At 39.0% G+C, this 14,431-nt stretch overlaps 1 protein-coding gene across 6 annotated transcripts in view; it reads left to right on the forward strand.

Annotated features, from left to right (window-relative positions):
* The window catches only part of LOC121294497 (CD276 antigen-like), a 124,858-nt gene that overhangs the window by 49,531 nt on the left and 60,896 nt on the right, over positions 1-14,431 (forward strand). For all 6 annotated transcript variants that reach the window (XM_041218253.1, XM_041218252.1, XM_041218254.1 and 3 more), the window contains exon 4: positions 1,228-1,524. In XM_041218253.1, coding sequence (XP_041074187.1) covers positions 1,228-1,524 — 297 coding nt within the window. The remainder of the gene's footprint in view (positions 1-1,227; positions 1,525-14,431) is intronic.

Below are 14,431 nucleotides of genomic sequence, written 5' to 3' on the forward strand. Positions count from 1 at the left end.
ACAGCCTTTATACACACAGCACACTGTCTCCCCAAACCCCATGATACGAACAGCCTTTATACACACAGCACACTGTCTCCCCAAACCTCATGATACAAACAACCTTTATACACACAGCACACTGTCTCCCCAAACCTCATGATACAAACAACCTTTATACACACAGCACACTGTCTCTTCAAACCATATGATACAAACAACCTTTATACACAAAGCACACTGTGTCCCCAAACTCCATGGTGCGAACAGCATTTATACACACAGCACACTGTCTCCCCAAACCCCGTGATACAAACAACCTTTATACACACAGCACACTGTCCCCAATCCCCATGATGCGAACAGCCTTTATACACACTAGTATACACCACTGGCTTGTGATAACTATCTATCGGGACCAATGGATCTTGATGACGCCCTCCAAGCAAAGTCAATGTCCACTTAATATCTTTATTAGGACTTTAATGAGCCCGGAATGAGCGGCTTATCTAAAGTGGATAGGTTGCAGACCCATGTCAGGTTCCAATCAGTTCCAACCCAGTTTGATTGTCTTGTGTCGTCGGAGTGTGCTGTAGGGAAGCTGGGACAGAGTTGGAGTGAACACTTGGATCTGCGGGTCATGGGAACAATCCTCCAGAGTGGAGAAGGCTGGGAAGATTAAATCTATTTCACTGCGAACACCACATAAGGGCCATTTTGATCAGGAGCCAGTCTGTGGCGTTTAGGCTCTGCTTTGCTGGTTTGCAGTTTTATATCAGGGAACCACTTTTATCTACGAAACCATTTCCAAGGTACTGTTATGAAAGAGGATAAACTAAACTATAATGCTTATCAGTGGTGTAGAAAACCCTTTCTCATGAAATGTCAAGGGGGCACTTTTTTTTTAAACCTTATTCTACATAATGGCCCTTGTTTTGCTGTTTCTATTCAATACCATATGACATAAGTCAGCTGGGGAATCCATTTTTTCATTTTCATTTGGGAGCGTTCGCCAGGAGGATTTCATAATATATCCAGTTTGTTTGTTTTTTGTTCCCACAATAGCCATTCAGTTCTTTCAGTATTGTTGCAAAAGGGAATATGCGCTGGATACACTATGATGCTCATAAGAGAACTGTTATTTCTGTGGAGTACTAAAAGTTAAGTATTTCCATCAGATTTTTTTATTCATTATGTGTGAATGTACATATCAATGAATTATGCTGTCTCTCTCTCTCTATCTCCCAGCCTCCTACTCCAAGCCACAGCTGACCCTGGAGCCAGACTCGAACCTGCGGCCGGGGGATGAGGTGTCGGTGAGCTGCCTGGCATACGGGGGATACCCGCAGGCCTCTGTGCTGTGGCAGGATGGGAAGGGCGCTAACCTGACGGAAAACGTGACCACCTCGCAGGTCGCCAGCGATGAGGGGCTGTTCAATGTGTGGAGCGTGCTGCGGGTCATGCTGGAGCCTAACAGTACTTACAGTTGCATAGTGAGGAACCCGGTGCTGGGAGAAGAGACCCACGCGTCGGTCACCATCACAGGTCAGCACACACATGGGGGTCGCGCTTGTATTGTTTTATTGATCCTTAATCCTGTGTCCTGCATACACATCTGGAAAGATCAAATAGGCACCACTGCTACCGAGGTGCTTTGTTCTATTCTTTCCAGTAACAGGATTTTCCTCATTTTGTTCATAGAGAGAGTGGCTTTTAAAGTGGTTGTAGTTACTTTTGTGCACTCCCATTCACTATATAGGTCTCATGTTCAGTTTTTAAAGAAACATGTTTTTAGCAAATATATTAATTTACAAACATGACCTCTGGTACTACTATAGTGGTTTTTTTTTTTTTTTCTGTAATTCCATTTTTACTAAACAAGTTTATACAGAAGACAACAAGAATTGGAGAGCAAACACTGTCCCATCCCACAGCCCTCCCACTCCACCCCTCTCACCTCACACCGCCCCTCCCACTCGCATGCCGTTTGAAAAAGCCAGAGTTGCCGTGAGAATTCTGGGATTCTGGGAGACCAGAAGTAGGTCAGTTTCGGGGGTTTGATCCCAAACAGTGTAGAGAGCGTTTGCATACAGTAGTATGTTTTATAAATATTATTTATATTCTGTATAATTGTCTGAATCATTTTTGGGTGACACAGAATAATATAGATATTACATGATGCACAAGTCCATGTATTCTATCAGCAGTCATTCCATACTCAAATATTACCCCATCAAGACCACTATCAAGAAAATTCACAAAACACATTAAAACAACATTCTGTAAAACAGGAGCAGCTTTCTGTTACAGGATACCAGAGCACCCAGTTTGAGCTCTTTCTGAGGATTCCCATATTAAAAGCATTGCAAAATGGAACAAAGCATAGTGAAAGCATTGTGAAGCCCAGAGGTATGGTAAAGCATATTAAAAACATGGCACACCATGGTAAATCAGTATACTCATAGGAAAAGCATTGGGAACATTGCAACGTTACCATTCAGATTTATTGTGGGCAGGACAGGGGATTAAAGTACTGTAATTAAATGTGTGTACCTTGGAAACTGTAACAATGGCCGAGATAAGCACTCTAGATCACTGAATTCATTTAAGATAGTAGCTTACCCACAGTAATTATATAAACATCTAATAGGGCTTCATTTCATAGGAGAGCAATGGAAAACCCATTTTTGAATATTCTTTCAAAATTAAAATGAATATTCAAATATTCTTTAATTCTGAATTAGCTGGAAGAAAATGCTGCCATATTACAGTAAAGAAAAATCTCTCTGGATTTCAAATGAACATGGTATCTATTCAAATGAACTTTTAAATGAGCTGTTAGACAGATTATTAACACTATTGTCTGCAGTAGAGTGTGTGTTGTGTATTTCAGACGTCATACATTGGTTTTCTTTGCATCCTTTTGGTACATTTAGAAATCCTGTTCTATGAATGGTTATAAACATGGTCAATATTTCATATCTAGGGTTAGTTACATTCCTCAAAGCGCCATCGTAAAGAAAGTCTATACATCTTTGTCGCCATAATCAAGTAGTGGCGTGAAAGTACAAGACATTTAGAGTGTAAGCTAGATTTTAATCTAAAATATAAACCCTATTTTGAACTTTCTGCTAGAGCTTCAGCGTGTTTTTAAAGTCCATGAGGGTATATACTCTATTGTGCTGGCCATGTGGAACCCCTTTCCCCGAAAGATCCGCGGTCAGCAATCTCCAGCTTGCCCTCCCAGTCTGTTAGTTCTGCCTCTAGGAGGCCCGGCTGGGACAGTCTTGATGAGCGCATTCCTGTATGAAATTGTCTCCCCTCCGCAGTGCACACAGAGATGTCACTCCTTGTGCTGCTCTGCTGAGCTGGCTAATGGGCTAGTGTTGGGGAGCTGTTTAACGGGATTGCAGTTCAGCCGTGGTCAAGGCCTGCATGTAACCTTTTGGTGCTGTGATGTGTCCTACATAATGGGCCTGAGCTGCTCTGTCCATGACCAGTGTGATGTAAAGCCAGTCATCCTCGAGTCTGGATTAACAACTAATGGAATGTTTCACATATATCCAGAGAAACACGTCTGATGGGACTTTCTATATGTACAGTGGGTATTGATAGCTATCATTTCATATTAATAGTAGAGGTACAGTAGTGTCTGGCTAAGAGAACACCTCTCGGGGAGCAAGCAAATTGTTTAAGACAGAGTTGACCACTGGACACAATGTGCGAAAGCCAATCATGATATGAATCAATAAATACAAATGTATTTATCATGCACATGCATCAACCTATGAAATGAACAGAATAAGTAAAAGAAAAGAAGTAGGCAATATGTTTATAAACTAACTGACAAACTAAATTAACAAAACTACATCATTTCTGAACACGAGAATTAATTTTAACACTATGGTTATTAACACAGCACTGCCAAGAAAACGTTAAAATAATCCAGCAGCAGCTGTAGATTACTCTCATGATGACAAGTCAGTTTTGAAAGGATTGAATGAACCATTTGAATTTGAGTTTGATGATGAGGAGTTATCAGGCTGCAAAACAGTACTGTATCAATTTTCAATAGGTTAGCAACAAATCGATATCGGTGTCAAAAACATGTTCTTTTAAGCAAAGTTCCTGCTTATTTACAATGGGAAGAATCTGTTTCGCCCCAAGGTTGTTACCTAAACCAAAGTGTTTAGGCTTTTCTATACGCGGAGACTACTGTACTGAAATACTGGCTCATCTTCACCATAAGAATTCAAGTATATATTGATATAATCATTAAGGTTATGTAGATAAAAATATCTAAACACAATTGTGGTATAGTGGTGTAAACTCATGCCGTTGGTAACACACAATGCAGGTGATTGTAAGAACTCATATTGGGTGGGGGTCTTGAGTCAAAATTTTAGATCTCTTTGACAAGAAATGAATCAGGTTTTATTGACCTCTTGTTCAAATCCTATCTAAATACAGTACAAATACAGTCCACAATAGAGAGGGTTTTAAAGCTGGTGCCTGAAGCGGGATATTTATAGTTTTTGCAGTGTGGACAGTAAGTGTGCAGTAGAGGTGTCTCACTCTGTTTCATTTCCCAAGCATTGAAACTTTAGGATTTAGGAACAACATGTGCGCAACACTAATGCGGAAATGGAACAGCTTAAAAAAATACTGAATATTAAATAAATAACCTTGAATATTTACTACAACATCTAGCTTTGACATGCATATTTCTTAGGAACTGTACACACACTTTGATGTCTGCAAAGAAGTTCAAGTTGTGGAAATGTGTGGATTCGGTCATTGCTGTTTTCAATCCTGTACACTCTCCATAGTAACTCTGCTCTGCTCTCTCTATTCAATCCTGTACACACTCCATAGTAGCTCTGCTCTCATCTCTGTATTCAATCCTGTACTCTCTCCATAGTGGCTCTGCTCTCATCTCTGTATTCAATCCTGTACACTCGCCATAGTGGTTCTGCTCTCATCCCTGCATTGTTAAATGGCTCTATAAACATCTCTCTACTTGAATTATCCATTGTCCCTTTTTTCTCATTTTAGGGCAATTAGGAACGGTACAGGGACTGAAAATCTCATTGTAATTTAAACTCTGTTCACAAGCCTATTCCCTCAACAAACATGTGCCATTAATTAGTGTACAGCCAGTATCTGCTAGGCAATACCTTTAATTGACTTTATGCTTTGTTTAACATATTCAAATGACTTCAGACAAACAAAACAGCAAAGTCTCTGGTGTTAACTAAAGCAGAAATAGAAAGAAATTGTAAGTGGAGGACTATCAGGCCTTGTGCGCCCAGAGAAGGCTATTTAAAGACAACAGTTCAGGAAGCCTTGTAGCACTTATAACAGAGAGATGCCGCTTTTATTTTCAGGAATAGTCATGCTACAGTCATAGGCATGCTTTCAAACTGTAAAATACTTTTTTAGTGCAGTAAATGTAAATGTTCAGCAGAACAACGCAGTTAAACGAGGCAGTCTTCCCAGCGACAGCGAGTGGAAGCGACAGCGAGTGGGAGAAGTACAGCGTGGAAAAGTACAGAGCAGTTTCGAAGCAGAAAGGAGAAATTGCATCTTGAATAGCTTTAAGCAGAAAACAGAGGACATTGGGGAAACACAGCCGCGTGTGTTTTTCTGATAACAAACAAGCTGAAACTCGGAGCAGCTGATTCAAATTCAGCGCCGTTTTGAGACACGGGCGAGGGGAGGAGCCGACAGCACAGCAGAACAACGCAGTTAAACGAGGCAGTCTTCCCAGCGACAGCGAGTGGAAGCGACAGCGAGTGGGAGAAGTACAGCGTGGAAAAGTACAGAGCAGTTTCGAAGCAGAAAGGAGAAATTGCATCTTGAATTGCTTTAATCAGAAAACAGAGGACATTGGGGAAACACAGCCGCGTGTGTTTTTCTGATAACAAACAAGCTGAAACTCGGAGCAGCTGATTCAAATTCAGCGCCGTTTTGAGACACGGGCGAGGGGAGGAGCCGACAGCACAGCAGAACAACGCAGTTAAACGAGGCAGTCTTCCCAGCGACAGCGAGTGGAAGCGACAGCGAGTGGGAGAAGTACAGCGTGGAAAAGTACAGAGCAGTTTCGAAGCAGTTTGAAAGCAGGTTGACAGCTGCAGAAGAAACTAAACTTCAAAAAAAAAAAAAAAAAACCCTCAACATGGTCTTCAAGCCTGTAATCTGTGACACCTGCTTGATGTGGGAAATCCGAGAAAACCCAGCGGAGCTAAACCAAGTGTGCGTAAAGTGCCGCGCGATCCAGGATTTGCATAAACTAGTAAGTATGCTAGAAATGGAGCTGGAAGAAGTGAGACAGCAACAGGATCTTGAGGAACTGGCACACCCACAATTCATGGAAGTCTGCATCACCCCTAACAGACTGAAAGCCACCAGGGAGATAGAAGGTCAGAACAGCTGGGTTCAGGTAGGCAGAAGCAGGGAAAAAAAGAAACTTCGTCAAACACAACCACCAGAAATCAAAACAACCAACAGATTTGAGTCACTTCAGAATTGTGATGAGCAGAACCAACAACAAGAGAATGAAAGGAACAACATCCAGGACCCTATTGACAGTGGTGACAAGACAGCAAAAAGAAGGGAGGTCATGATTGTTGGGGACTCCATATTGAGAAACACAGCAAGTTCAGTTCGCAGTTTGGACCCCCTTACTACAACAGTGTGCTGCCTTCCGGGAGCCTCGGTCAAGCACATCACTGAAAACGTGGACAGGCTCCTAGAACGAACAGGAGACGACCCGGTAGTAGTCGTCCACATCGGTACAAACAACATTGGAAGAGACAGACCAAAATCCCTGCAAAACAAATTCAGAGAGCTAGGAAGGAAATTAAAAGAGAAAACCAAAACTGTGGTATTTTCTGGTATACTACCCGCACCTTGCAAAGGACCATATGGACAGCTGGAAATAATTAATCAAAACGAATGGCTGAAGACGTGGTGCACACGGGAAGGCTTCACCTATCTTGATCATTGGACCACTTTCTACAACGAGGACTATCTGTATAGACGGGATGGACTGCATTTAAATAACAAGGGAACTAGTCTACTCGGAGAAAAGATCCTCGAGCAGGTTCGGAAGCATTTAAACTAGAAAGGAAGGGGGGAGAAATCAACAAAAAAACAGAAGGGAGACCGCATCAAAACAAGAACAACAACTCAGGTAAGACAACCATTAAATGTATTTATCTAAATGCTAGAAGTATCAGAAACAAAATTCTAGAACTTGAAGCTACTGCACTAACAGGTAACTATGATGTGATAGGTGTTACAGAAACGTGGTTATCTGAGAGTGATGGGGACGAATATAATATTTGTGGGTATACACTGTATAGGAAAGACAGGCAGGACAGAAGAGGAGGAGGGGTAGCGCTATACATAAGAAACAGTCTTGAAGCCCAGGTGTTAAACCTGGACAAAGAAAATAAAACCGAATCAATATGGGTCAGAATAACAGACAAAAATTCAAAAGGCATAATAATAGGAGCATGCTATAGACCGCCAGATTCAGACGGTGAGCACAATAATCTGTTATACAATGACATTAGAAATGTGTGTAGCAAAGGAGAAGCCATACTAATGGGGGATTTCAACTTCCCCCAAATAAAATGGGAAAACCCGGTGGGTAGCGCGAAGGATGAAATAGAAATGGTGGAAATGACAAATGACTGCTTCCTAACACAATTTGTGAAGGCACCCACTAGAGGGGAGGCATGCCTTGATTTAGTCTTTTCAAATAACGAAGATAGAATAACTAAAACAGAGGTCAGAGAACCACTGGCAAACTCAGACCACAACATGGTCTCATTTGAAGTGTTTTTTAAATCCTCAAAAGTAAAGACTAAAGCTAAGGTTTACAATTTTAGAAAAGCAAACTATGAAGGCATGAAACAGAGACTAACAGAAGTAGATTGGAGTAAAATAGAGAAAACACCCACAGAAGAAGGATGGTTGTTCTTCAAAAATGTAGTACTAGAGGCGCAAAACAATTACATCCCTAAAGTAGACAAATCTAAATGTAAAACTAAATTGCCAAAATGGTTTAATAGATCAATTAAAAAAAATATTCAGCGAAAAAAGGCACTTTACAGAGCATTAAAAAAGGACCAAAAAGAAAGTACGCAGAAAGAGTACACAGAACTGCAAACGCAAGTCAAAAAGGAAGTTAGAAAGGCCAAGAGAGAAATAGAAATGAACATTGCTAAGGGAGCTAAAACCAATTCCAAAATGTTTTTCCAATATTACAACAGCAAGAGAACATTCAAAGAGGAGATTAAATGTTTAAGAGATACAAATGGCAAAATCGTAGATGAAGAAAAAAAAATAGCAAATATGTTAAATGATTACTTTTCACAAGTTTTTACAAAGGAAGATACTGACAACATGCCCCACATGTCATCCAGTTCCTATCCAGTTTTAAATAACTTTAGCATAACTGAGGCAGAAGTGTTAAAGGGACTAGGAGCTCTTAAAATAAACAAATCCCCTGGGCCGGATGAGATCCTCCCAGTAGTACTCAAAGAAATGAAAGAAGTAATTTACAAACCGCTAACCAAGATCATGCAGCAGTCTCTTGACACAGGGGTGGTACCGACAGACTGGAAAATTGCAAACGTAATACCGATCCACAAAAAGGGAAACAAAACTGAACCAGGTAACTACAGACCAGTAAGCCTGACTTCTATTATATGCAAACTTATGGAAACTATAATAAGATCCAAAATGGAAAATTACCTATATGGTAACAGGGTACTGGGAGACAGTCAACATGGTTTTAGGAAAGGGAGATCGTGCCTAACTAACTTGCTTGATTTTTTTGAGGATGCAACATCGATAATGGATAATTGCAAAGCATATGACATGGTTTATTTAGATTTCCAGAAAGCTTTTGACAAAGTCCCGCACAAAAGATTAATTCTCAAACTGAATGCAGTTGGGATTCAAGGAAACACATGTACATGGATTAGGGAGTGGTTAACATGTAGAAAACAGAAAGTACTGATTAGAGGAAAAACCTCAGAATGGAGTGTGGTAACCAGTGGTGTACCACAGGGATCAGTATTAGGTCCTCTGCTATTCCTAATCTACATTAATGATTTAGATTCTGGTATAGTAAGCAAACTTGTTAAATTTGCAGACGACACAAAAGTAGGAGGAGTGGCAAACACTGTTGCAGCAGCAAAGGTCATTCAAAATGATCTAGACAAGATTCAGAACTGGGCAGACACATGGCAAATGACATTTAATAGAGAAAAGTGTCAGGTACTGCACGCAGGAAATAAAAATGTACATTATAAATATCATATGGGAGATATTGAAATTGGAGAAGGAATCTATGAAAAAGACCTAGGAGTTTTTGTTGACTCAGAAATGTCTTCATCTAGGCAATGTGGGGAAGCTATAAAAAAGGCTAACAAGATGCTCGGATACATTGTGAAAAGTGTTGAATTTAAATCAAGGGAAGTAATGTTAAAACTGTACAATGCACTTGTAAGACCTCATCTTGAATATTGTGTGCAGTTCTGGTCACCTCGCTATAAAAAAGATATTGCTGCTCTAGAAAGAGTGCAAAGAAGAGCGACCAGAATTATTCCGGGCTTAAAAGGCATGTCATATGCAGACAGGCTAAAAGAATTGAATCTGTTCAGTCTTGAACAAAGAAGACTACGTGGCGACCTAATTCAAGCATTCAAAATTCTAAAAGGTATTGACAGTGTGGACGCAAGGGACTTTTTCAGCCTGAAAAAAGAAACAAGGACCAGGGGTCACAAATGGAGTTTAGAAAAAGGGGCATTCAGAACAGAAAATAGGAGACACTTTTTTACACAGAGAATTGTGAGGGTCTGGAATCAACTCCCCAGTAATGTTGTTGAAGCTGACACCCTGGGATCCTTCAAGAAGCTGCTTGATGAGATTTTGGGATCAATAAGCTACTAACAACCAAACGAGCAAGATGGGCCGAATGGCCTCCTCTCGTTTGTAAACTTTCTTATGTTCTTATGTTCTTATGTATCTGCTTGTCCATTTAGAAATGTAAACGTCTTTTGAGGTCCAAACATTTCTGCGAGTGTTGTCAACTTTGCTTGATCTGAAATGATTGGATTTCCTCGGGATGGTTAAATGATATTTATTTTCTGCTGGCAGCCTGTTTATCCCCAGGATTCACTTCCTCAATGTGCCGTAATAATTCCGACTGTCAAAAAAAAAAAAAAAAAAAAAAAAAAAAAAGAAAAACTACTGCTGTGTGTGTAACCGGGAGGAGCTGCCACACCCATCAGGCTCTTCATGTACTGCACAGAGTGTCTGAGAGCATCCTTACACAGGCACAGATTCCATTTGTTATGGAACTGCTCATAGTGAGTGCATAGGAAGTTTATTTTTAGAGAGGAAAAGTGAGGGGGGTGTCATTCATTTCTAATCTCTCCTGTCTTTTTAACTTTACACTCATAACTATTTCTGCCTGTTTTTCACATTTACATTTTTTACATATCTAAAGAACCTTTTGTCCCATTGTGATGGAACATGCAAAGGACATAAGCTGGTACAAGATATCAACAGTTTTAGAATCTGGGGGTACACAAGTGCCTTTTCTGTCTGTCTGCTTGTTCATACAGTTGTGGTCAAAAGTTTACATACCCCAATGGAAATGTATAATTTCTAGAAATTTCTCAAAAACTAATTATTGTAGGAAAAATCATTTATAGCAAAAGTTTTGCTTTTGCAGATACAAAAAAAAGTTATGTCTACAATTATTTATTCCAGAATTTTTTTTTTTTTTTTTTTTTTTTTTTGCAAAACTGCTAATAGTGGCTGTGCTAATTCAAAAGTATTCATATCCTGAAAAGGAAAATTAAATTAACAGCTAGTTACACCTTTAGCAATGATCACCTCTTTTAAACAATTAGGATATTTGTCAATGAGCTTTTGGCATGTTTTTTTTTTAGTGATTTTTGACCATTCTTCAATGCAAAATTGTTCCAGTTCATTCAAATTCTGAGGACTTCCCTTGTGCACAGCCTTATTCAACTCAAACCAAAGATTGTCAGTCAGATTTAGATCAGGACTTTGACTCGGCCATTCCAGAACCTTGATTTTATTCTTCTTTAACCATTCTGTAATAGATTTTGATGTGTGCTTTGGATCGTTGTTGTTTTGGAATGTCCAGTAGCGTTTTAAACCAAGTTTTGTAGAGGATTAGAGGGAAAAATAGCCCCTAGAAGTATATTACCACCTTGCTTGACAGTAGGTATTGTGTTCTTTTCTTTGTAAGCCTCACCAGACCTTCTCCTAACATAACGACTGTCAGCGTGACCAAATAGCTTGATTTTTGTTTCATTACTCTGCAAAATCTTTGACCTGAACTCATATCCATCATTCAAATGCTGTTTTGCAAACTTAAAACAATTGTCCTTGTGACATTTTCCTAAGAATGGCTTTTTCCTTGGCCAGTGACCATTGAGACCTTCACCATGCAATACATGACCTATGTTTGAAATGGAAGCCCCTGTCCCACTTTGAATCTTTGGCAGTCAATCTCGAATTGTTATTAAACTTTCTCACAATTCTTCCACTTGTTCTTGCTGAAAGAGCTGTCTTTCTTCCAGACGAAGGAGCAGTGTGACAGTACCATGAGTCTTGTACTTTTTGTTAATAGAAACAATAGTTGAAATTGGGACACTCAAATATATCGAAATCTTCTTGTATCATTCTCCATCTTTATGACAATAAAAAAAAATGTTTTGCCTAAGGTCTTCAGATAGCTCTTTACTTTTTCCCATATTGACTTATTGGGAATGACAGCAATCATCCTATGTCAAGCCTTTTTATACTAAGAATGTTCACCTACAATCCAGTATTTTCTAGACTTCTCTAGAATTAGGTTATGCATTATCATATTGAAATTTCTGCTACCTTGTAGACAATACTGTCATAGCATCAAAGGGTATGAATACCTTTGAATTCACATTTTTTGAGTTTTGCAAAAATAAATTGCTTAAATAAATAATTATAAGAAATCTATTTCTTGTAACTTTTTTTTTCCTCCTCATCCACAAAAGCAAAACTTTTGCTACAAAAGATTTTCCATAAAATTCTTTGTTTGAGAAATTATACATTTCCATTGGGGTACTGTATGTAAACTTTTGACTACAACTGTATGTCTCACATACTTTTTAACCATATCTAAAGCAACTCTTATTCACTTGTGATGAAACTTGGTTTGGAAATAATTCCGCTATTGCGAGTTTCAGAATCTGGGGCTATATGGAGGCATATGTCTATCTGTCTGTAAGTCAGACTTAGATTTCTAACTATACATACAGTGGATGTAGGTCACCGGAACCCTCTTTTTCATGTTAAGTATCAAGACAGAAAATGGCCATACAGCAGTGTGCCTTGTAGTTGCCAAGTTTTGTGCCAATTCTCATGAGCTAAATTGAAATGCTTTTTAATGACATGTTCTGGTTTTTTCATATGGTACGTTGTTATGCTTGACTCTAGTACATAGTGGATATTGACCGTTCTGGTAACTGTCCGAGTGCACTGCATCTCGGCTTGTTTGAAACGCACACACTGATTTGTGCTGCTCTGCTCTGCAGGGCTCCTCTATGTAACCGACTCAGTGGCCCCCAGGCTTCATTAAGAAGTCGAGTCTGTTTCAGTTCACTTTCCTGTGGTGGCGCCCAAAATGCACTAGAAAGAGAGCCGAATGGAAATAAACTATAGTTGCAGTTTAATTATTCATTTTGCCAATTTAGTTCAACTCATCATTGAACATGCCACAGATTGTCTGTCTGAATGAATGACTGCAACATTTACTGCTCCATCACACCCGTGCACGTAGGGATGGGACGGTATAAAATGTGCATGGAATGATAACTGTTAAAAATAAATAAAAAAATAAAAAAATACCATGGTAACCTTAATATCACGGTATACAGTACATCATGCAAGTTATAAAATAAATGCTTCAATGAAGAAAGACTAATGTAAATTACTGTAATTTACAACAAATCACACTTCCTTTCATGGAATGATTAAAACATTTGCTATTTAATATTTTATTACGCCAAACAACTTGGTATATTTCTTTTTTTATAAAGGCAATCAGAATTAAAATAAATAAATAAAGTTGTACAACAGTATTAAGATCTATTATTTGCTCAAAATTACGTGGTGCTATAGTTTTAAAACATATTAATGTATAGAAATAAATAAATAAATACATACTTGGTTTAGCTGATGGTAAATACAATTGGAAAATGGTCAGTTTTATTGCTTAAAACACAAACATATACCACAGGTTATTATTTAAGAGCAGAGATTAGTTGTTTGTTTTTTCAACCGGATAAATAATATATTATAGCGTCAGAGGGGGGTGGGGGTGGGTGGGTGTCATAAAATCATTCTGTGCATGAAAGTAACAGAATTGGAATATACTGAGGGGAATCTTAAACCATTCTCTGTGTCTACTTGGTTTCTGGTCACAAAGTCCCCCACTGACAAAGAATGCTTTTAGAAAGAGTCATAAACTAACTGCTGGACAAGTGTTTTATCTTTACCTATCACTGAGTGAATCATTTAGGTGCCAGCAATATCTTGCAGAAGGCAAGCTAGACAGTTTTAAACATGCCTTGATACTTAAAACAGTGACCAGTCCAGCTCATAAATCCAGCCGACAGGGGCGGAATAGCGGACCAATTGAGAGCAATGGGCTGTCTCTGAATGAGAACCACTAATGAGAAACATCCCACGTGGACTTGGGCACAGCCCAAAATAACCAAACTAACCAATCATAGGGTGGAAGTCAGGACAACAAAACCTGCCGCGTGAAATTCTAGGAATTCCGTTTAAAGGAATTGTGATAATTGCAGTGTAGAATAAAAGGAACAGAATTAATACCGTAATGTACCTAAACCGATATACCGACCCATCCCTCCGTGCACGCACACGAACAGTGTTAAGTTTATTTCAACCAGCCTGGAATGAGTAGCAGATTTGATTCAGTTATTGTTCTCAATCTCCACAGAAGCAAAATTAGAGACAAATATGCATGCAGCTGAGTGAAGATGAACATGCAATGCCTATAGAAAGTCTACACCCCCCTTTCAAAATTTTCACCTTTTGTTGCCTTATAGCCTGGAATTAAAATGCATTAAAATAGTTTTTTTTTTTTTTTTTACATTTATCTATACGTCCTACCCCACAACTTCCAACTGAAAAAAAAATTCCAAAAATTTGTAGAAAATTAATTAAAAATAAAAACTGAAATAACTTGGTTGGATAAGTGTCCACCCCCTTTGTAATAGCAATCCTAAATTAGCTCAGGTGTAAACAGTCGCCTTCAAAATCGCACACCAAGTTAAGTGGTCTCTACTTGTGTTAAATTGTAGTGATTTGCATGATTTCAGGATAAATTCAG

Source organism: Polyodon spathula, chromosome 19 (genome assembly GCF_017654505.1).
Source record: "Polyodon spathula isolate WHYD16114869_AA chromosome 19, ASM1765450v1, whole genome shotgun sequence".
Lineage (NCBI taxonomy): Eukaryota > Metazoa > Chordata > Actinopteri > Acipenseriformes > Polyodontidae > Polyodon > Polyodon spathula.